Source organism: Miniopterus schreibersii (genome assembly GCF_964146895.1).
Source record: "Miniopterus schreibersii genome assembly, chromosome: 1".
In the NCBI taxonomy this organism is placed as follows: Eukaryota; Metazoa; Chordata; class Mammalia; order Chiroptera; family Miniopteridae; genus Miniopterus; species Miniopterus schreibersii.
The window spans coordinates 1,159,677-1,182,810 of NC_138101.1; the positions used below are offsets into that span (position 1 = coordinate 1,159,677).

The 23,134-nt window shown below is 49.6% G+C and overlaps 1 protein-coding gene across 2 annotated transcripts in view; it reads left to right on the forward strand.

The window, feature by feature from the left end:
• FAM193A (family with sequence similarity 193 member A) overlaps positions 1–23,134 on the forward strand; it is a 111,471-nt gene that overhangs the window by 55,612 nt on the left and 32,725 nt on the right. For both annotated transcript variants that reach the window (XM_081129342.1, XM_081129343.1), the window contains exons 5-13: positions 159–393; positions 6,661–6,785; positions 11,311–11,458; positions 14,728–14,805; positions 16,170–16,282; positions 16,364–16,606; positions 17,719–17,872; positions 17,961–18,140; positions 21,418–21,669. In XM_081129342.1, the coding sequence (XP_080985468.1) occupies positions 159–393; positions 6,661–6,785; positions 11,311–11,458; positions 14,728–14,805; positions 16,170–16,282; positions 16,364–16,606; positions 17,719–17,872; positions 17,961–18,140; positions 21,418–21,669 (1,528 nt within the window). The remainder of the gene's footprint in view (positions 1–158; positions 394–6,660; positions 6,786–11,310; positions 11,459–14,727; positions 14,806–16,169; positions 16,283–16,363; positions 16,607–17,718; positions 17,873–17,960; positions 18,141–21,417; positions 21,670–23,134) is intronic.

The window sequence follows — 23,134 nt, forward strand, 5'->3', positions numbered from 1 at the left end:
AGTTGGGCGAGTGAACCTCTCCCAGGTTGTGAGAAGGTAGTGTCATTTCAGGTGGACTTCTGGGGAAAGGCTTCAGGAAAGGTGCTCATGGATATAAAACGTCCCTCAAGGGGCACTGCAAGGTCCCAGGTGAGTGGTGACTGTCCTTCTCTGTGCAGGCTCTGCGAGAGAGACCCCTACCAGCTGTACCAGCGGCTGGAGCAGCAAGCCCGAGAGTACGTGCTGGAGATGAAGGTCCGCCTCCTGCGGCAGCTGTCAGCCGCAGCCCGCGTGAGGGCACCGTCTGGCCTGCAGGGTCCACCACAGGCCCACCAGTTCATCTCCCTGCTGCTCGAGGAGTATGGCGCCCTCTGCCAGGCAGCTCGCACCATCAGCACCTTCCTCGGCACTCTGGTGAGAGCACGCCTTTCCCTGACTTTGTTGGGAACTACGCGCTGTGTGGTGGGGTGAGGCTGAGGGCTGGTATTGGTGTCGCTTGCTGTCCAGGCCCCTCCCTGTGACACTCGGGTGGCAGGAGGGAGCCTGACTTCTCCTCTGTCTCTCTCCTCCCTGTCTGCTGCTGGATAAAAGTCTTGCATGGATGGAAAGGCAGTGACATGCCATGAAACACTTTGGGAAGCATGAGTCCTAGGAAATGAGGCAGGGGACGGGATGCGGTGAGGACCAGTGTGTGGTCACCAGGGACGAAAAAGAAGTAGCTGCATTGTCAGCTGGTAACCATCGCTACCTTGCATAGAGGCCCAGCTTTGATGTGATGCACGCAGAGGGCACCTGCTCATGGCCTCTGGGGGCTTTCAGTCCTCCATTCACTGGACAGCCCAGCACAGGGGAAGGATGGGTGCCATCCAACCAGGTGCCGTCCCCACCCCTGCAGCACCTCGTCATCCTAATGAAGGAGACAGACAGGGTGTTCTCCCTGGGCCTTGGACCACTGCCAGGAGTAACACGGCAGGGAGGGGGTGTGCTAGGGAAATGCAGTTACTGGAACCTGGGTGCTCTGTGGTGATTGGAGACTGCTGACCACGCTCCCCAGAGAGACAGCTTCTTGCCTTAGCTGTCATAGAAGCACCTGTTTGCTAACAACAGTCTGTGGGGTTTTTTATCATTTAAATTTATTAAATGGTACTTCACTGGGCTAGTATTGGGTGCTTTCTTAGTGGTAGAACTACACGTTGAAACAAGTTCAGTAAGTGGTTCCTAAGGTTTTAAGCCTAATAGTCTTTATGTGATTCTAAAGTTGATTGGCCTTCTCACCAGAAAAGTTTACGAACACACAGTTTTGCAAATAATCTCAGAGGATTCAGGGACCTGCCCGAGCTTTGCTGTAGTAGACGTTGCCAGTCCTCCATTGACTCCCTAATTCCTCGAGGAAGCACTGGCTTTGAGAAGAGGAGCTGGTCAGGACTGCGTCTGAGCAGTGGAGTGCCGGTTACTGAGCAGGCTGTGCTGGCCGTGGGTGCCCGACTCCTGCAGTGTCCGTCTGCAACACTCCCTCTCCCACTGCCTCCTGAGCATCTCCCTGCTGTTCAGAAGTCCAGATCCTGCACTGCCTCCTCTGTGACAGTACCCTGGGACCTTCCCGAGTCTCCAAGGACATGAGCCATGGCTCAGCGTCTCCTGCCTGCACCCGCTGCTGTGTCCGGCCGTGCTGCCTATGTGCAGGCCCTCTGGCTAGTCATGGTAGGACGCTGTTTTGTGAAGCAAAAAAAATTAGTTTACACCACATTTATTGGAGCACATTTCTAGCAATTTACACAGAAATGTTTTCTTGTGGTTTGAAAAAACTCATGAACTTTATGCGTAAAATACAGCTCTTCGGGCAGTGATTCATTTCACCTTCGCAAATAGAGATACTCAGTCTGGTACAGCAGCCAGGGCTCCCTGAACACCTCTGTCCTCCAAGGGAAACAGTGAAGACCTGGATAACAAACAGAAACAGGATAACATCTATTAAAGTACATTGTAGGACACACGAAAGGCAAGCGGCCTTGAGTCTGAGAAATTCCTGTGCTCAAAAACCAGCACTCACCCAAGGATTTCTAGTCCTGGGAGCCAGGGCTGCCACCTGAGTCCATCCCAGGGTAGGGTCTACACGGAATGCTGGGACCACAAATGATCGTACCCTCAGTGTGGGTAAAGCAGAGACTCTGCACACTGGAGGGACAGCAGAGCCATTTGCTCACTATGACCCGGGGGAAGGGAAGTACAGCCTCTTGCAGAGATTTTGTAACGGAGCCTGCTGCCACACAGGTGTGGTCTCGCGTCCTGTGAGAAACTCAAGTCTACAGTGACTTTGCCGTGATTCCAGGTTGCCAGTAAAGTCAAGCAGCAACAAATCACTCTGGAGGGCTCAACATGACCATATGTACCCACAGACCATTGTCATGCCCACAAAACTGAGAGTGGGGTTTTTTTTTCCTGAGTGTGTGTGTGTGTGTGTGTGTGTGTGTGTTTTAACGTTTGTATTGATTTTAGAGAGAGGAAGAGAGGGGGCAGAGAGAAAAACATCCATGTGAGAGAAACCTCAGTCAGCTGCCTCCTGCACGCCCCCTAGTGTGGATCAAGCCTGCAACCTGGGCATGTGTCCTGATTGGAAATCAAACCCGTGACCTCTTGGTTCATTAGTCGATGCTCAACCACTGAGCCACACTGGCCGGGCTGACAGTGTTTTCTTTTTATTGACTGATATCCAGTCCATATACAGATTTCCCAGTTAGCCCAAAAATCTCTTTATGGTTGAGGGTGTTCAAATGAGGATCTAAAACTGTGCACACACTGACCACAGCTCCCTTCCCGGCCTGCCCTGTGAGCTCCACAGTTTGGGACTTGGGACCTTTAAACTTAAAAACTGAGGACCCCAAAGAGCTTTTGTTTATGTGGCTTTTTAATCAATATTTACTGTATGAAAATTTAAAGAGAAATTTAAAGTTATTTGTTGAATTACTTTTAAAATAACAAGCCCATTACATAACACAAATAGCATATTTTTAATTTATTTTTTAAATTGTGTTTTTATTGATTTTTAGAGAGGAAGGGAGAGAGAGAGAGAGCCATAGGAACATCAGTAATGAGAAACAACCATCAGCTGCCTCCTGCACACCCCCTACTGGGGATCAAGCCTACAACCCCCGCATGTGCCCTGACCAGGAATTGATCTGGTTAACCTTGGTGCATGGGATGACCCTCAACCACTAAGTCACGCCAGCTGGGCACAGATAGCATATTTTTAAATAAAAATTGTTCTTGAAAACAAAACATTTATTTTTTTAAATATGTTTTTCTTGATTTTAGAGAGAGGAAGGAAGAGAGAGAGAGAGCGCCATCAATTGGCTCCTTCCTGTACACTCCTCCCACCAAGGATAGAGCTCACAACCCAGGCATGTGCCCTGACTGGGAATTGAACCAGTGACCTCTTGGTGCACGGAATGACACCCAACCAACTGAGCCACACTGGCCAGGCAAAACATATTTATTTAGAAGAGGGAGTATTGTTTGCATTTTGCACTTCTCTTCTCTAGTGTCTGGCTTAATTCAGGACCCCTGGGTTCATACCTGCTCTTTGCACAGCTTGCCATCCTGGTTGTCGTGGCTGGAGCCCCTGAAGACCTCACACTGATGTGTATTTGGGAAGGGGAGGAAGGGGCTGGCGGCCTTTTGGATGTGTGGCTGCTCTTTGGGAGTATTCCAGAGCCCAAGTGCTCCTTAACTCTGAAACTAGACTCTGAAACCAAATCACACAGCTGACCACACTCTCGAGCAGAACTCGCTGCATCGCTCGTACTTGGCGTGGGTCTGCTCGCGCATGGCTTCCTAACAGCACAGGTTGGTCACTTGGAAACACTGGTTCCCTGAGCGAGCTGTCTTCAACAGCATGACTCTCCGTGTCTGTATAAGAATGACTGCTCCTGCCCGGCCGGGCGTGGCTCAGCGGTTAAGTGTCGATCTAGGATCCAGGCGATCAGGGTTCGATTCCTGGTTGGGGCACGTGCTCGGGTTGCGGGCTGCAGCCAATCAATGACTCTCTCATCATTGATGTTTCTATCTCTCTCTCTCTCTCTCTCTCTTTCTCTCTCCCTCTCCCTCTCTCTCCTTTCCTCTCTCTGAAATCAATAAAGATATATTTAAAAAAAAGAAAAAAGAATGACTGCTCCTCCTCAGAAAGGGCCTCAGTGGTAGAGAAGCCTCATGGCCACAGTGGCAGGTGCAGACTCTCCCGAGCTCTGATTTTTGCTTGAAAGCTCAGGTTTGGTGATTGGCCACAAATCAAGTCAGTCATTTTCCTTGAAGCAGCAAGTTCCTGTGCTGTGTAGACCTAGCAGCTCATTCTCTGCTCTCCATCCGCTGCTCCAGAAACCACACCCGTTGTCCTGAGTCTGCAGAACCCGTGGACTGTGTTTACATGGAAGGTGTTTCCAAAGCATGACCTTCCAGGAAGTGCACTCGTGGGTTCGTGCACATGCCTTGGGGGCCAAACAGTAACAGGGTCACGCTTTTCCTCTTACTGAGCATTAAAAAATTGGAACTGGGCTTAAGTTGTGCCTCCCAGCCTCTGAGAAACACCCAGATAACAGTCATGAAATCTAAGCTTCTTTCACAAGGACGCACGAATTCTGAATGTCCTGCTCCTCCTCAAGGTCTGCTGAGGGCTTTCCCTAAGAACCTTCCTCTTCCACACCCCCAAACCCCGGAGCTGGGATGTCGGGAATAAGATTGGCAAGGATGGGAAGCCTGAGAACCACTGGGCTTTTTCTTTCTGCCTCTGGCCCTGCCATCCTCACACAGCTTTCACCTCCTGTGGCGGCTGTGGCAGCACACGCCCCACAGAGCCCAGTCCCCATATATCCTGGGCAAGCAGCCGCAGCCTGTGGGCTGTTTTGGCCCAGCTTAGGGTGGTTGCTGGAGTGAGCAGTGCTGGCACAGGAAGCTGTCCGTCGTCAGCACGTGCGGCCCTCCCTGCAGGTCCCAGGTGGAGAAGTGAGCTTGGGGCCTGCTGATTGTCTCATATGCCTCATCTGGAAGTACAGCTTTAGATTTCATTAGAAATACCCAACATCTTCAGAAATGAGTCTTTCCTAGTTACCTTTAGTTACTGTAGGCCAAGAGGCCTCAGCTGTGTCCCACTGTTGTAATTTAGTGCCAGGTGCTCACAGGCTGGCAGGCAGGGCCCGTTGATCATCCTGAAGATTTAAGGGGGGGGCAGGGCAGTCAAGACCCTGACACTCCTGGGATGTGCTCTACACCTCTGTCAGCTGGCCAAGGGCCTGGTCTGCAGCTGCTTCAGGTCCTGCATGTTCTTTGTTGTGGAGAGAAAGTGTGAATGGGATCACTGCCCCTCCTCTGTGCCCTGGGGGCTGCCAGAAGACAGGACCTACTGCATTAGCTGTTGTGCCCCTGTACTGGGCACAGTGCCTGCTCAGTGGTCTGTGCTGAAGTTTGTGACATGTGTCCTTCCCACACTTGTTTATGGCCATGTCGTTACAAGCGCACTGTGTAGCAGTTTTGTTCCCGGGGCTGAGTTTATTGGTCCCAGGCCCTGGTCACCTGCACATCCCACTTTGTGTTGAGTGCTGACTTGAAGAGGTGCTGGTGTGAAGTGGCAGTGAGGGTGTGGGAGGCGCTGGCTCGGGGAAGGTGTGTGTGAGAACCAGCACAGGCCAGGGCGGCCACAAGGAGGGGCGGTGCTCTGCAGGTCTCACACAGCCAGCCCCAGTGAAGTCTCTCCGTGTTCCCGACTGCTGCTCTGCGTGCGTGCACAGTTCAGGGTGCAGCTCTGTCACCAGTGTTCTCGTGCCCCGTGCCAGGCAGTGATCAGGGACAAGCGATGGAAAATTCAGGTGTAGATTGTTGCCAACATCCCTAGCTGTTGCCACCTCAACTCCGTTTGGCTGAATTGTAAATAGGCACCAACCACTAGGTATCATCACCGAGGGGACTCGCAGTGATGCTGTGGAATGCTAGGTAGGTTCCCGAGTAGGCAGTCGCTAGGGGAGGAGCCCTCACAGGGCCATAGGTGATGCAGGCACGAGCCGTGTTCAGAGCTTGCAGATGGGAACATGGATTCGCACGGGCACGGGCACACCTTCACCTGGAGGTGAAGGCTGCATGCAGGGAAGGTCCTCACTGCTTGCTGGTCACTTGTACGGATCTCATCTCCGTGGCTGGCACACTCCCAGAGGGTTAGAAGTTGTTGCTACACTGAGGGGTGAGTTTGCCTGCGTTTATTAGGGAAGTGAAAGACCTAGCCTCCCACATGCGCCCCTTGTGGAGCAGCAGTTCACCTGTCAGAAGGGAGAGTTCTCTAGATAGGCAAGAAATTGACCGTTCTTGGCCATCAAGGATGTGCATTTAAATTGTGTGAAAAAGGGATTTTTCGATAGGCTTTGAATCCTGATTGTAAGGAATGACCATCAAGTATATGCATTCATGTCTCTCCTTTCTCTGCCGCTTCCCCACCTGTGGGCCTCGCTGCCCTTTCTCCTGTGTGGGGCGGGAGGGAGGCCAGGCGGGCCGTGTCTGTGGCCGAGAGCCCTATCCATGCGTGCCTGATGCTTGGGGCTCAGCTCCTCACAGGCGGAAGAATCTGGGCCTGCATAGACTAGGGGGAGAGTCTGGAAAGTGTTTAGTCTTCATTGACTCAGTGCGTCTTGTTTATGTTACCAGGAGAACGAGCACTTGAAAAAGTTCCAGGTGACGTGGGAGCTGCACAATAAACACCTGTTTGAAAACCTGGTTTTTTCGGAGCCCCTTCTCCAGAGCAACTTGCCAGCACTGGTGTCACAAATCAGGTATTTGGCCTTAATCTGCATGTGTCCCTTGGTGTGCAGCACAGTCGGTCCTCCTCTCTGCGGTATAGCATGTGTGCGTCGAAACACCTGCAGCGTGGACATTCTCGCTGGAAAAATCACAGGACTTTGGGGAAAGTACAGTTTGGGCAGAAAGCTGAAAACCCAAGAGTTACAGTTAAAGTTTAGATGACAAGCCCAGTATTAACGCCACTTAAGTCGGCACCACAGACTCCTTGCGAACAAGGAAAGCTGTGGTGGACAGCACATTACCTCGGCAAGACCCAGGCATGGCCCGGTGGCCACGTGTGGTCCGTGCTGTGGCACTCGACATGCAGGAGAGATGAGGTGGGGAAGGACGGGGTCTGAGGTGCCAAGGGGCTCCTAGGCGCTGGGGGAGGGTTGGCCACACTTTCCTCTCTTAGGCTCCCTTAGTGTCTGCACCTGCAGCTTGGGTTCTTTTTCCTGGTGCAGAGCATCCAGGGTGCTTCCCCACAAGGGCCAAGATGAGCGAGCGGCGTGGTGCCCAGGACATCCGCCCCAGGGGGTGGGGAGGGAGGAGCCTGGCCCCCGCTGCCCCATTGCAGCTGGGCCAGGTGGCGGTTTTCTCCTTTTCTGCTGACCACGTGTGGGCAGGTGGCCATGCCGTGATGGCACAGAGGTGGTCGTCTTGAAGTGTCCAGATTCAGAACGTGGACACCAATTTTAAGTCAATAATCGTTATAATTGACTTATATACCAGTCGGGTTTTCCTCTTAAAACTTGTGTGTAAACCCGTTCTCTGTTTCCTGTGCTCCTGTGTCCTATCTGAGATCTCAGCTGTTCCCTCTTTGCCTACCTCTGGAGAAAGGAAACCTCACAAGCAGGTAGGAAAGCAGGTCAGGGTAGAGAGAGGGAAGAAAGTCCTGTGGGTCCAGCCTCCACTCTGGCTGGTCCCCTCGGAGAGCCGCCCTAGTGGCTTGAGGTGGGAGGTAGGTGCACGGTGACTTGTCCTCCTGCCTGATATCCTTCTGGAAGAAAGAGCCGGGAGCATTCAGGGCCATGAGTTTGAAATGTAGAACCTGGCTTTGTCCCCAGTTACAACATTCAAGCCCACAGAAGCACTTGGTGGGGAAGGGGTTTGCAGCAAGGTTCCGGGGTGGTTAGCCGTGGTGTTTCTCCTGGTGAGACGGTGAGTTTGATGGGCCTGTCATTGAACCGTGGGTGAGGGACAGGAACCTGCCGTGTTATAGAGCACCACTTGTTCTGTGCACTGGCTCTGGGGTTCCCATTTGCTCCTTGTGGATGACAGGCTTTAGTCTTGAATGTGGATTTCAGCTCAGGCTGCGGTGTTGCTCTTAGGAGCAGGTGGGGGATGGGATAGAGACAGGCACGCAAGCTGGGGAGAAGGGGAGTGGAGTGCTCCCCTAGAACTAGTCACCCAGAGGAGCAGTTCCTGTCAGATTCCCTGTCGAGCAAGAACGAGTCATATTTGAGCTTGTACTGCAGAGACCCCCTGAGCCATTTGGGACAGTTGTGACGTCATTGATGAACCCTACTCCTGAAGTAGTGCCCTCATCTGTGGCCTATAAATCCCCTGTTGTATTTACAGTGACACTTTGTCTCCGGCCTGTATTTAACTTTATTGTAAAGTAAAATTGAGATACTGAAAACTACACAAAGCAAATATATCACTTAATGAGTTTTTTGTTAGCAGGCAGACATCTCATAGGTGCCCCCTGTATACCTGTCGGGGCGTGGGCGCCTCCCCTGGAGCCGGGGGCAGCAGCCACGCTAGCCTCTCTATGCTCTCATCTCAGGTGTGCATCCCCATAGTCTTGCCTAGTTTTAGTGTAGGAAAGTGATTGCTCTCTTTTTAACAGGTTTCTTGAGATACAATTTACTACGTACAATTCCCTCATTTAAAGCGCAAAACTTAATGGCTGCTGGTATATCACGTCAGTTTTCTAAAATTGTAGTCAAGTAAACGTAACAGACAGCTTGTAATATTTAAGTGTACAAGTCCCTAGCATTTTTTCTTTCTTTTTAAAAAAATATCTTTATTGATTTCAGAGAAAGGAAGGGAGAGAAATATCAATGATGAGAGAGTTGTCATTGATCGGCTGCCTCCTGCACGCTGCCCACTGGGGATCCAGTCGGCAACCTGGGCATGTGCCCTGACCTCTGGGAATTGAACCATGATCTCCTGGATCCTAGGTCAATGCTCATCCACTGAGCCATGTCCAGCCGGGCCCTAGCATTATTTCATCCAGAGTGTTGGGCGCCGTCACCAGTGTGTTTCCAGAACTTTTCATCTCCCCAAATAGGTTCTATCACATTAAACAGTGACCCTGCCCCATGTCCCCCCCTTTTTTCCATGTCTTTTGAGATTCCTTAATCTGCAGGTCCCCCATCCCTTCTCCATCACAATTTGTCTACTAAAGAGCAGGACCCCTTTGTCCTGTAGTGAAGCCCAGGCTCTGGCTCCTGCAGCCTGGAGTCAGTGGTGGGATCCAGAACCTCCATCAGACTTGGCTTCCGTCCCCGTGGCCAGGCAAGGAGCTTCCTTGTGTGTCTGCTTGTCTGTTGTTGTGTGTGTCTGTAGCTATGGCCCAATTTGGTCTTTATGTAATATTGTTAGGGGAAATTTTAATTAGGCTTGTAATAAACATTCTCCTCCTGATCACATATTGCCTGCCTACACATCATGTGTAAGAGATATTAGCACAGGCGTCTTCTCGGTGATGTCACATTTTACAAAGAGAGTACTTACATAGTGACCTGTTTGCGGAACCCTCGGCATTTGATCTTGAGGACAATCCGGGGATTCCAGCCCAGCTTTGCTTGAATGTGAGTCCTGTGCCTACAGATTGGGTTCCGCTGACTCTGCTAACAATGTCCCAGGACCCTCTGAAGGCTTTGCTCTCTGTCGGCTCAGAGTAGAATCTGTATCAGCTTGCGGAGGAACAGGTCTCAGCTCCAGTACGCGTGGGACGAGGCATACGTGGGGCTGAGGCCGGTGCTCCCTGCCAGCCCACTGTCCCGGAGGCCCAGAGGGGCAGGTGGCTTTACGGAGAAGGTGGTTTGCATGAAGAGTGGCTGTCAGTCTGTGATGAGCAGGAGTGGGGAGGAAACTCTGCCTCCTGGCCTCTTGGTGGAGAGAGAGGGAAGGCTGCTCTCAGGCCTGCAGGTCACCTGGGCCTAGCAGAGCCCAGAGGAGCCTCAGAGAGTCTCTGGATTCTGTGTCTTGAGTTTTGTGTCCTAAGGGCAGAAGCAGCCTCGTCCACTGTGTGGGTCAGTGTCACACGCGCTCTCCTCTCTGGGCTTCTTTACACGATGTCTTTGTCACACCTCACTCCTTATAGCTCCCTCTTTGAAGTGAGTTCCATGTTTACAGTTGTCAAAAGTATGGCTCCCCCAGGGGTGGGCTCAGGGACAGGGGAAGAGAGGGCCATTTTCACCTACTGACACGGCTCTGATTTAAAATAACTTTACTGCTTGCTTTTATTTAAAATTATTAAGTTGTTATTGCAGTAACATTCTGAAAATATTGAAAATCAGGAGAAGGGGTAGGTACTGTACACAATTGGATGCTTCTAGGTTTTTTCCTGTTTGCACCCCCCGCGCACATATTTAAACATGACTCTGTAGTCATGTCTTGTCTGGAGATGGGTGTATTTCCACATCAAAACAAGTACATCTGTCCATGTGTGTGAAGGACTGGGTGTAACACAGTCTGCAGTGAGCACCTCGCCACCTGGAACCCCTTGGTCTAGAGGCACCGTCACTGTAGTGTTGGTCCGAGTGGGCAGCTTCGAGTGTTTCATACGCACACACTGTTAACCTTGCATCATCTTGTGCTCTTGGGCGATTATAAATGTCTTAGGTTTTGAAATCTCTGGTCAAGATGTCTTCATTACAGTTATTTTGGTTCAGATGTTTATGTGTTTAGATATTACAAAAATGATTCGTTCCAATGAGAAGCTGTCGGTCCCCTTGTGCTCTCCCCCACCCCCCACAGGTCTCCCTGGCCGCCTCTCGCCTGTGTTTTCTTTCTCAGGCATATGCGTGTTTTCCTCATTATTTATCATATGTGTGTCTTCTGTTTCCTGTCCATTTTCTCATTTGCCATCTTACCACGTTTCTTAACAAGATATTAACAGAGTGAGTGAAAGTATAATTATATTTCTTTGTTTGATTTGATTTTCTGTTTTACTTAATTTGAAAACCAGGTCCAAAATTGTGTATCTCTCATTACGTTTTGTTTGCATCCCCACATTTAGTAAACGGGATTGCTAGGCCTCAGTCGTCTTAGAACAGTGACGTTCACTGCTAATGTTTTTCTTAGGAGCTGTTTCTTCTCTCTACTCCTTTATGCCAGACTGTTCTGGGTGCCTCCCACGTGTCCTTAGTAACCCCTCACAGCAACCTGTGTGGATAGAGTGGTATCCACTTGTCACGTGGGGGGAGGTGACACACAGGAGCAGCCCTCTGGTCACTGGCCCAGAATTTTGGACTCTATTCCTTGTTGAAAAGCCTCTCTCCACAGGCTGGGGACCACGACGCACGACACATGCAGTGAAGACGCGTACAGCACCTTGCTGCAGCGGTACCAGCGCTCCGAGGAGGAGCTGCGCAGGGTCGCTGCTGAGTGGCTGGAATGCCAGAAGCGCATTGACGCCTACGTTGACGAGCAGGTGCGTGTGTGTGACGTGTTCGGGGGGCTGCCCACAGGGCGGCCCTCAAGCAGCCGGGCCTGCAGAATTCGGCAGCAAGTCGGATCACCATCCGCCTGGCCACACCCACTCTTGCTTCTCAGGCTGCCGCCTTGGGTTGCTGCTGAGTCTTGTCATTTCAGCTTACTGAACATTCTCTCATTCAGAGCCTGGGGACACACATAGTGTGACCTTCAGAGCCCGTTTCTCTCCATCCCTAACTGGCTAGAGAGGAAAGGCAGACGAAGCTAGCCGGTTGTGTTGGAGCAGGTGGCCTACAGGAGGACAAGAATGACAGGGTTCCTGGTGGAGGTGGGCCTGAAGGACCGGGCAGCGGGTCAGCCAGAGCCTCTTAGGTGGGGGGAGCAGGGCTTCCAGGTGGCACCTTGGCCTGTGGCCTCTGTTAAATTCATCTCTTAAACTTGCAATAGCAATAGCTGCTTATAAAAGATAGATGTGTTTCCTAAAACCTCTGGCACAACAGTGTAACCGGAGACTTGGCACCAGCTTGAAACTTCACACCCAAGCAGATGCTGCGTGTCCCACTGGTTTGTGTCCCACTGGTCCTGTGTTAGGGCTCTATGGTGTATACGTTCCTCACGGAGCTTACACCTGTGTACCTCATAACGAGGGCACCTTACATGGTAAGTAAATTCCTAAATAGCTATTGCTGGTAGGTGTAGGAAAGCCCGTCACTGTGTGGCCCTCTCTCACCAAACCCGTTAGCTCTCCAGCGGTGTGGAGTTGATTGCCGTAAATTTCTAGGTGATCACGGTGTCTTCTACAAATAATGGTAGTTTTGTCTTTTCTCCGGCACTGGAACTCAGGCCAGTTTGTTTTGGCTTTGCAGGAGCTTGGACTGTTCGCATCACCTGATGCCTACCACACAGGTTGTTGGTACTTTCCCGCAAATTAAAGAAGTTTCCTTTTTTATCCAGCTTATTAAGGTTATTTTTATTAAAAAACAGGAATAGACATTGAACTTGATTGTATCTTTTTTCTTCTTTCATGTATTTCCCAAAGAATTAAGAGATTAAGTTTCCTAATTTTGGGGCATCCTTGCATTTCTGGAATTAAACCCTACTTGATTTTGATATATTACGTTTTAAATTTTATTTTAGAGGAAGGGAGAGGGAGAGAGCAAGAAACATCCATTTGGAGAGAAACATCGATTGGTTGCCTCCCATGAGCACCTCAACCTGGGATCGAACCCACAACCTGGGTATGTGCCCTGACCAGTACTCAAACCCAAGACCCATTGGTGCACAGGACAACACTCCAACTGAACCACCCAGCCAGGACGTGATGTGTTATTTATTCTGAGGGACTGTAGTGCTCCCTGCAGCAGCATGTGTACTAAGTGGAGTTTTCATCTTTGAGGTCTTGTTTAGTTCATATGCAGGTTACACTAGTGTCAGAGAACAAATTGAGAAACTTCCCGCTTTTTGGTTTTCAGGAATAGTTTAAATTCTGTTCTATAAAGGATTTGCCACACACACACACACACACACACACACAGAGAAACTGTGGGCCTCATTTGCTTTGCAGGAGGAGGAACAGGACTCTGGATCTTTCACTACCTTTTCCGTTACACTACATATACTAGCCTGTTTGGGGTTCTCTACTTCATGAATGAGTTTCACAAATTGCTGTTTGCCTAGGAATTATCCACAGCATTTCAGTGAGGGATCGATCCTGAGCTCATGCTCACATGGGACGTGAAAATGGGTGACGCAGTGGCCTCAGAATGCCTGGGCCTCTGGACTGCCTCTTGTGATCACACTTTAGAGTGTTCGCCGCCTTGCGTTCCCCGAGGCCCGCAGAGCTGCTCAGATGTCAGGGGAAACCGGGAGCCTGCATGGCGAGGGGAAATCACAAAAGCTTTTTCAGGTGACTTAGCTCTTCAAAACATTGTGCCAGCCCAGCAAAATAGGCAGTGCTGGCAGCCTTCCTTAGGTGTGAAAATGTAAGCTGTACAGACTGAGAAGCATCTCCTCTGTGGTCTGTCCCCACCCCACTGTCTCTGTGCTGCCCCCTTGTCCCTGGTTCAGGCTGAGGAGAGTTTGCAGAACCAGCTTCTGGGTTTGCTGGTCACGCCAGCTTCTTGGTTTTCCCAGTAATTTCTGCTTTTACCTTTAAGTCCTCCCTGCCTCGTTAGTTGGTTTCATGTTTTGTTATGTTATTTTGGCTTCTTACATTGAACACATCTGTCGTTTTTGCCCTGTTTTGCTCTCACATGTATTTAAATCTACACGCGGTCTTCAGTATTGTGGGCACACCTTATAAAACTTGACTTGTGGGGCTTTCGTCGGCAGTTATTTCCACATCGGCAGCTTCTCTAATAGTTTGAACTATTTAGAATTCTTTTCAAGTACATGAGTTTTATTTTATGAAATTACTCAACTTGTTTGGAGGTTTATTGGCAGCATTTTCTTGGTTGTAGTATGGGGTACATTTGGTAAGAAGATAAATCCCATTTCTGTCCTTTTAGTGGCTACTCTTAATAAGATCACATTTATATAAACATCAAGATTTAATCATTTCACAGCCTCCCCCTCCTAAGTAAGACAGTGCCTTGAGCCCACTCTTAATTTCCCCTCAGTTTGTTTTCTAATTGTGGTGAAACATACCTTATGTAGCATTCACCACCTCATCTAATTCCAAGTAAGGGGCACTTGGAAGGAAGTGCCCCGTCCAGCAGCATCAGTGCACTCACAGCACTGGGAGCATCTCACCATCTTCCCAAACTGAGGCCATCCTGTAAACAACCACAATCCCCTCTCCGGCCCCTCCCCACCCTCCTGCTTCCTGTCTCTGACTGGGCTCCTCTGAGGCTCGCATAAGTGGGTCGTGCAGTCTTCGTCCTCTGTGTCTTCCTCACTCTGCCCGCTGTCCTCGGGCACCACCGCACCGTCTGCTTGCTGGCTCGAGGGCCGTGCTCTTGCCTCAAGCGCCTCACACACAGTGTCCATCGTCTTGTTTGTGTCCACATGCAGGGCACACAGTAGACATTCGGTAAATGATAAATGTTCGCTCACTGTCTTGACAGATCTGCTCTGATTTTTTAGTTTCTCTTGATAATTTGCACTTGTGTCTACGGTGATGTTGAGTCAGTGAGCAGTTGGCAGACGTGGAAACAGTGTGGGTGATGTCGGTTCCTCTGCACCTTCCCTTGTCCACAGTGATGCGGCCACATTGAGGCCTGGGAGTTCCTGCTGGCACTGAGCATGTTTTGGTTCTTCCCTTATTAGATGGCGATGAAAAGCAAGCAGCGCACGCTGACGGAGGACTGGGAACTTTTCAAACAACGGCGTTTCCTTGAAGAGCAGGTGAGGCTGTGGATCGCAGGGCCATTGCTTACTGCAGTGAGTGGCTCTGAAAGACCAACCCAGTGAGCTGACAGTCCCCTCCTGGGCGGGTGGTGTCGTGTCCAGTTAATAATCACGGGGTGACACAGTGAGGCCACCAAGCACACCAACCTCCCCATGCGCTGGGACCCTTCCTTCCTCCAGCAGGTTGGTCCCTGCACCAACCTCTCCACAGCACTTGGGGAGCCTCTCTATGGTGGCCTCAGGACACTAGGCTTCATAGAAACTTGGCTTCCCTTGACTCGCATCCGTATGCTGGTGCTGCCGGCTTTCTTAGTCTCCCTGGCCTCACCCTCATTCCTGCTCCTGCATTCTCACTCCTGCTGTCTCCTCTGGGTGCTACAGGTAGACAGAAGGCACCATCTCTGGCTCACCCGACCCCTAAGACTCCCCATGTGGCTCCTATCCTGCCAAATGGCCCAGCCGCCACTGTTCATTTGCCAGGGCTGGTCCGCAGTTCCTTCCCTGAAGTCCAGGTGCTTGCCTAGTCGATTGGAAAGTTTAGGTGCCATTTCCTATGTAGCTCCCAGACCCACCCCTTGTCTGGGCCAGTCTTCAGTCCTGCTGCTGGTGTCCTCCCAGCCGGCCTTCCTTTCCACCTGCCTCTGCCATCCATGTGCCAACCGTCCAGGTCTCCATCGTGCCTCGTGAATGCCTATTAGCTCCTGGACACTGGTGCCGCACTCTGTGCCCAGCCTGCTGTCCCGCCAGGCTACACACTCAGGCCCAGTGCCCACCTCCTGGTCCCCTGAGACTCCCTCTTGCTCAGCCCAGGGTCAGCAGGCCTTCTAGAGGTGTTGGAGGCGATGCCCAGCTCAGCGCTCATCCCCTGACCTGGATGCCCTCCTTGCCTCTGGCAGCATTGCCAACACCACCTCCTTCCAGACCTTGCTCAGGCCTGTCTCTTCCGTGGCCCCCAGCAGCTCTCTGCAAGCACCTCACTTTGACATGTGGTTCCCACCTTCGGTTTCTTTACTGTCTGCTCTTTCAGAACCTCAGCTCCTTGGGGGCAGTGATTCATCTCTGTGCTGCTGTAGGTACCTACCTACAAGTACCGGCACACGGCAGGTTTAGGGGAAAGGCCAGGCGACTGCCATGAAGGGCCTGTCAGGGGTTGCTGGTCGCTGGCCTGGGTGTGGTTCCGCCTGCACATTCCCAGTCTGCCACCCTCTCTCCTGGCCCTGTCTCACTTAAGGAAGCTGTGACCCTTGGTTTCTAAATGAGCATGATATATATTATTACCATAGTGACTGAAAAATATGAAGCACATGATAGCAGGAGATGTGTCCTGCACAATTAACCTATTGTTTTGTAATTTCCTCTAGATAACCAGTAAGAAAACAGTCACTGGTGAGAATAACTTCACGGACGCCATGAGGCATGTGCTGTCATCACGGCTGAGCGTGCCCGACTGCCCCAACTGCCATTACCGGAGAAGGTGAGTCAGTGTCGAGGCCTGTAACGAGAGCATGGCCAACTGTCCCTGGCTGTCTCAGTCACTGTCCCCTGTCCCAACCAGGTGTGCTTGCGACGACTGCAGCCTCTCACACATCCTCACGTGTGGTATCGTGGATGCCCCTGTCCCTGGAGACACCCATGTCCACCAGCTGCCGCTGCAGGTGGGCTCTGCTCCTGACTGTGTCTCTGAGATGCGCCCGCCCAGCGTGTCATCCGCAAGCTCGGGGTCAGGCTCCAGCTCTCCAATCACTATCCAGCAGCATCCTAGACTTCTGCTCACAGACAACGGCTCTGCCCCAGCTTTGTGAGTTGCGATCTTGTAATAAGGAAGGTCTCAAAGGGTTAAGGAGGGCATCGATGAGGTAGACAGCAGTGTCTGTAGCAGTCCCGGTGTCACAGTGCTCTCCAGGACAAGGACCCTCCTTTCTTAAGCAACCTTTAAAACGGGACATCAGTAAACCCACAGTTTGACACTTTCCTTGCCTGAAAAGAAATGGGAAATTAATCATTGCCAGTCGGGAGCGAGCCAGTGGGGTCCTGCCTTGAGCCTTTGCACTGAAGGTTACTGTGCCAGCTCTTGTCTTGCCTTAGAAAGTCATACGTTTTAAAAGTGCCCACATGAGCCATGGCCTTGAAGTCTGCTTACACTTTTTAGTGAGGATTCCACTTGTCCGTTGCTTAGAAGTCTTGCTAAAGCTGATGTTTAATTGAGATCATGACTGACTTGGCCAGAGCTGGTCTAGTAGTAAGAAGCTTTTAGATTTTTCTCATATAAGTGCCTTTAGAGTTTTGTTCAACTGGCTGTGTCTGAAATTTCAGTGGTTATAAAAACAAACACTAAAGACCCGGGGTGATTCTCTGTACCTTTAATTTTTGTTTAGTATGTTTTTATTGATTTTTTTTTTAGAGAGAGAGGAAGGGAGAGGGGGAGAGAGAAAAACAATTGGCTGCCTCCTGCTCGCCCCCCCAGTGGGAATGGAGCCTGCAACATGCCCTGACCAGGAACCAAAACAGCGACCCTCTGGTGCATGGGATGATGCTTAGCTAACCGCGTCACACCAGCCAGGGCTATACCTTTAATTTTAATTGGACATGAATCGTGGGTGCTCAGCAATGGCGGAGAGACCAGTTGTACACTAGGGCTCTTCAGGTTAAGCAGAAGTGTCGCATCCACTGACCAGATTAAGTTGTGACTCCTTTCACATTTTTCCTTTTGGAGTCTCATTTTCCATTCATCCAGCCTAGTGCCCCAGTGGAACCTTGGGGCTCTTTACTCTTGTGTTCAGGTTACTAAGCAATACAAGGAAGAAGGAGTGGTGCTCAGGTGGCACCGCTGTTCTGTAGAGAGAGCAGTGTCTGGGGAGTCACATCCGTGCCCCATGAGCAGCTTGTGATGCCCATCTCTGCTTGTCTCAGCTGCAGTGATGACGAAGGCGTGGCTCCGTTGTCGGCTCAGTTCGCTGACGTTTCCCCGTTGAACAGCTACAGTGACACCGAGGTGGCAGCCAACATGAATGGGGTCCACAGCGATCTGAATGGTGGCGGGGAGAACATGGCCCTGAAAGATGAGGTACAGCCATGGTGACTTGGTCGGGAGAGCATGTCATAGGGTGATGGTCAGCGTTCAGGATTCCATGTTGTTCTGTTTGTTTCTAAAGTCCCCTCAGGTGAGCAGTACCAGTGGCAGTTCTTCCGAAGCTGATGACGAAGAAGCAGATGGCGGGAGTCGCGGGGAGCCCCCTGGAACCCCCAAGGAAGTCGTGGCCCTAGGAAATGGGAGTCCTGGGAAGGAGGACAGTAAAGTGGACAGTCCCCCCCCATCTTACCCCGCTCAGCAGGTGTGATTTCTTCAAACTTCTGGTTTTGCCAAAGGTCTCTTTCTCTGTGTCCGTTTTCTCCGAACTTGAGCACGATTAAATACAGAATTCAGTCATTTGGAATACCTTCTGAAGATTAGCACTGGAGAGACTCAAGACGCACTTACAAAATAAACCCCCATGACTCATAGCCCCCATTTTAGACTTTTTCTCTTGCTTGAACCTGTAATCAACAATCTTGGTTTAATAACACCCCAGGTAGCTGCAGACATTTAGATGTGGAGTTTTTGTGTAGAAGCAAGGAGAGAATTTTTAAAAAATAAAATAGTAGAATGGTAAAATCAGTAAAGGTTGGTTTATAAGAGCTTTCTTCTCTGGTCAGTATTTGTTTTTTTGTTACCCACAGGTGAAGATATCTTATCAGACTATTTTTTTCTTAGTCAAAGCTTTATAATAGATGTCCAAGCAATTTTTATTTATTTTTAAAATATGTTTTTATTGAATTTTTTTTTTTTTTTTTTTTAGAGAGGAAGGAATTGAGAGAAACATCTGTGTGGGGGAGAATTGGCGGCCCCCTGCACGCCCCCTACTGGGGATTGAGCCTGCAACCCAGGCCTGTGCCCTGACTGGGAATCGAACTGGTGATCCCTTTGTTGCACAGCATGGTGCCCAACCAACTGAGCCACACTGTCGGGGCTCAGGCAGTTTTTAGATGAAAGGAAGAACAAATGAAGGCCAAGATGCTTGGCTAATTAATTCATTTCAGTAGCTATTGTAAATCTGGCTCAGACAAGAAAGGTGGCAGTGAGGAGTCTTGCTCCCACCTCCTTCCCCGTCTACCCTGCCTGAACCCCCCACCCTGTCCCTGGTCCCAGTCCGTCTCCAGCTTTACTTACCTGTGTTCTTCCCTGCTCCCGTAAAGGCTGGTCCTGACGCACATCGGCCTGCTCTGGCTCAGCAGCACGTGCTGCCCGACCACTGTGCGCAGGGCCCATCCTCCTACCCTGCTGCCGGCTTGTGGGCCGTGAACACGGCTCAGTTGTGCCACGCATTTCTTTTGCTCCCTGCTGGTGGGCGCTGTGTTTGCTTTCTTTTTCCCCCGTTATAAGCTATTCGTGAGCAACCTTGTACATCTGACATTTTACACATGAGCAGTCACATCTCTGGGATTGGTCACCAGCAGTGGCTTTACTGATTCAGAGGGCAGTGGCCTCCCCAGCCCCTAGAAGAGGGTGATGTCACAGTTTTGGATTTTTGCCAGTGTGATAGAGAAATGATAACCCCTCAAGGTTTCAGTTGTCATTTCATTTTTTTATGAGCAGAGTTGAGCAAGTTTTTATTTATTTATTCATTTTCTACCTTATTATTGACATGTTGGTACAAGTCCTTTATGAGGTATGTGATTTGCAAATATTTTCTCTTGGTCTGTGGCATGTCTGTTAGCTTTTTATGGTGGTGTTTAAAAAGCAAAAGTTATTCATTTTGATGCATTCCAGTTTATCTGGTTTTTCCTTTATAGAACATGCTTCTGATGTCACATCCAAGGAAACTTTGCCTAATACAACACTGTGTTCTTCTGGAAGATTTATAATATTAGCTCCTGCATAGTTAGGCCTGTGATTCATTTCACTCGGTTTTTGCTTGTGGAAATACATCTTTTTGCAAATATGGTTCTCCATTGCCCTGGCACCATTTGCTGAAAATCAATGGGCTGTAAATGTCAGGGTTTCTGTTTGTACTCTGTGTTCTGTTCATCTGCGTTGTGTCCTTACACCACGGTACACTTGACTGTCACTCTGCAGCATGTTTGGAATGGTAGGACCTGTCCTCCAGTGTGGCAGGCCTTTTCAACATTGTTTAGGCTGTTTAAAGTCCTTTCATTTCCATTTAAGTTTTAGGGTCAACTTGTTAACTTCTCCAAAAAGCTGCTTGGGCTTTTATAGAGATTGCCTTGAATTCTTGAATGTTCTTGATTTCTTTGATAGAATTCACCGGCAAAATCCGCTAGGCCTAGTCTTTAATTTGTGGGATGATGCAAATCAGTTTGGGGAGAATACAGTCTTAACACCGTGGAGTCTGTCAGTCTATGAACGTGCCATATCGTTCCACTTATTTAAGTCAGCTTTAATTTCTCTCTGGCTTTTAAAAATTTACGGTCTATGAGTCTTGAACATGCTTTTAAAATTCCTAAGTTCAGATGGTTTTTGATTCCGTAGTAAATTGTATTTTCTAGTTTCCATTTTCTATTGATTGTTGGCAATATATAGAAATACAGTCGACTTTTATATGTCAGTCTTGTATTCTTCAGCTTTGCTAAACTCATTTATTCTTTTAGTTGGGTCTTGCATTTTCTTTTTTAATGTATCTTTATTGATTTCAGAGGGGGAGGGGGAGGAAGCGAGAGAGAGACGGAAATATCAATGATGAGAGAGTCACTGATAGGCTGCCTCCTGCATGCCCCAACCAGGAATCGAACTGCCATCTCCTGGATCCCAGGTCGATGCTCCACCACTGAGCCATGCTGGCCGGGCAGGTCTTGCATTTCTATCCTGTCTATCACTTTTACCCTCTTCTTTGGGCTGCTTCATTGACATTTAACATAATGACTGGTGATGTTTACACCTACCACTTGCTGTTTCTTTCTGTGTCATCTTTTTTGTTCCTCTGTTCTCCCTTTACTTCCTTTTCTTGTATTAAACAAATTTCATGCACCATGTTAATTCTGCTGTTGATTCTTTAGTTGTGTATTTTAGTTTGTTCAGGGGTGTGGACAGAGCCCAGGCAAGAGGCCAGGCTCCTCCAGCGCGCGCTCACGTTCTGCAGTGTTGCCGGAATACATGCCTCTCAGTTTGTTTTCCCCTCTGGTTGATTTCCAGAGCCTTTGACACTGTGTTCAGTTGAACACTTCATTCCGCCTTAGTGGAAGCCCTGTCCCTGGTGCACGCAGAGGGATCATTCCTTAAGTGTGGGAGCCAGCGAGTTGAGACCACAGTGGCTGTGTTGTCCCTGTCCAGCTCCCTCTCTCCACTCCGTCACCTTCACCAGTCCCCTCGTCTACCCAGACAAGCCCAGGATACAGGCATCTGCTGGGGAATGGGGTATGCACCCCCTATCTTCAGGTTCCTGCAGTCCTGAGCTCTCCGGTCCCTCATGTCCCTCACAAGGAGGGCCCCTGCCAGTGGGGTGTCAGGATGGGCCTGTTCCCTGTGGACTGCTGTGTAACTGCTCAGCAGAATGTGACTAATTTCGTTCACACCCATCTTTGTCTCTTAAGTAAGCAGGTGCTTTTTTCCCTCAGGCTGAACAAGCTGCAAACACTTGTGAATGCCACGTGTGTAAGCAGGAAGCGTCTGGACTGCCGCTGTCCGCGATGACGGCCGGAGCCTTTCCTCCTGGCCACCAGTTCCTGAGCCCGGAGAAGCCCACACACCCTGCTTTGCACCTGTACCCCCACATCCATGGGCACGTGCCCTTGCACACGGTCCCACACCTGCCTCGCCCTCTGATCCACCCCACCTTGTATGCAGCGCCCCCATTCACACACAGTAAGGTAAGTCGGGCAGAAGGGGCCTGACAGACAAAAATCTGTAGATTGGCAGGTCGTATAGGACAGTGTCCATTCTTGATAGGAGTCTTCAGTGTCTCCTTTTACCATAGGTTTGTAAGCTCTTGGAGTTTTGAACCTTTGCAATTAGAAAATCAGTTATGAAAGTCATGGTTTGAAAGTTTTTCAGGTGGTGAGTTATCCTTCGGGCGGGACCTGGCTCTTAGTGTGATGGGTAATGTGGGTCTGTTATGATAGCGGGGCTCCAGGTGTGAAACTATTATGCTCTGAGTGTGAAACTAAGGACTCGTAGAAATACACAGGCTGCAGAGAGAAACCCTGAGCGCGATGCACTAGAGAATCCTGGTGCCATATGGGTGTGGAAAGGTGGCTGGGAGCAGACAGGATGGGGCCTCCTGGAACCAGTTGTGCTAAGACTGCTCAGGGCAGGAGTGGGGATCCAGAAAAAGTTGATATCTGTGTGTTTTTCTTCTCCAAGAACCCAGTTCTTATATTTAACATCTGCACGGAGATTTTAGGTAGCTTTGCTGCTCTATTTTGAACTTGCCTTTATTAATTCTTATTATACATTCTAATTTTTTTTCTTTTTATCAGTTATTCTGGTTCAAGGTTCTAATCAATCAAAAATAGAATTTTCCCCAAACTCTCCTGATTTATTAATTTAAAACAGTGATTCTCAACTGTTGGATGGAAAGTGAGGATTGGGCATGGAGGGGCTTTTCAGACTGCACTTTTTCTTCCCCAAGGGGTGGCACGCTGAGAGGGTGGGTGTAGCCCAGGAGTGGGCAAGGACACATGGGGGCTTTAAAACCGCTGCTTTGGAATCAGATTGAATCCTTTTGTCATGTTCTATTACAGTAAGTAGTTGGGAATATACCCAAATTTAGGCTTAACCCTTTGCGGTTGTTTGTCTACTCTCAGCCACCAACGCTTTTTTACCGTTCCGGTCGTATGTCTTCTCTCAGCCACCACAGCAAGGAACCGTACGAATCTTAACTCCATTCATGTATCAGTTCATAATTTCTCTTGTTTATCCTTCATAATCTTGCATGTTATGTATCACTGCTCTTTCAATGGAAATTAATTGCAACCAGTACGACACCCATGTCCAAATTTAATATGACTGCAAAGGGTTAAACTGTGTGAGATTGAATGTTGCTCACCTTGAACCTATAATATGGTGCCTTTGTTAGTAGAGTGGTTTAAGTAGCATTTCTAGGTAGACAGCAGGCCCTCGAATACAACATGGATGAGATGCTGTAGGAACCTAACTCTTGTTTGTATCAGTTATCTTGTGGTAGAATTGGTTTTTTATACATTGTTTTGCTTCAAGTCACAGAATTAGTAGGTTGAGTGACGCCTTGCTGTGTTCAAAGCCAGGTTTTTTTCGTGGTCTGCCCAATCTGCAGCCTCTTCCCCTCTGGGTGCTTGTGTAAGGTTGGGGAACTGC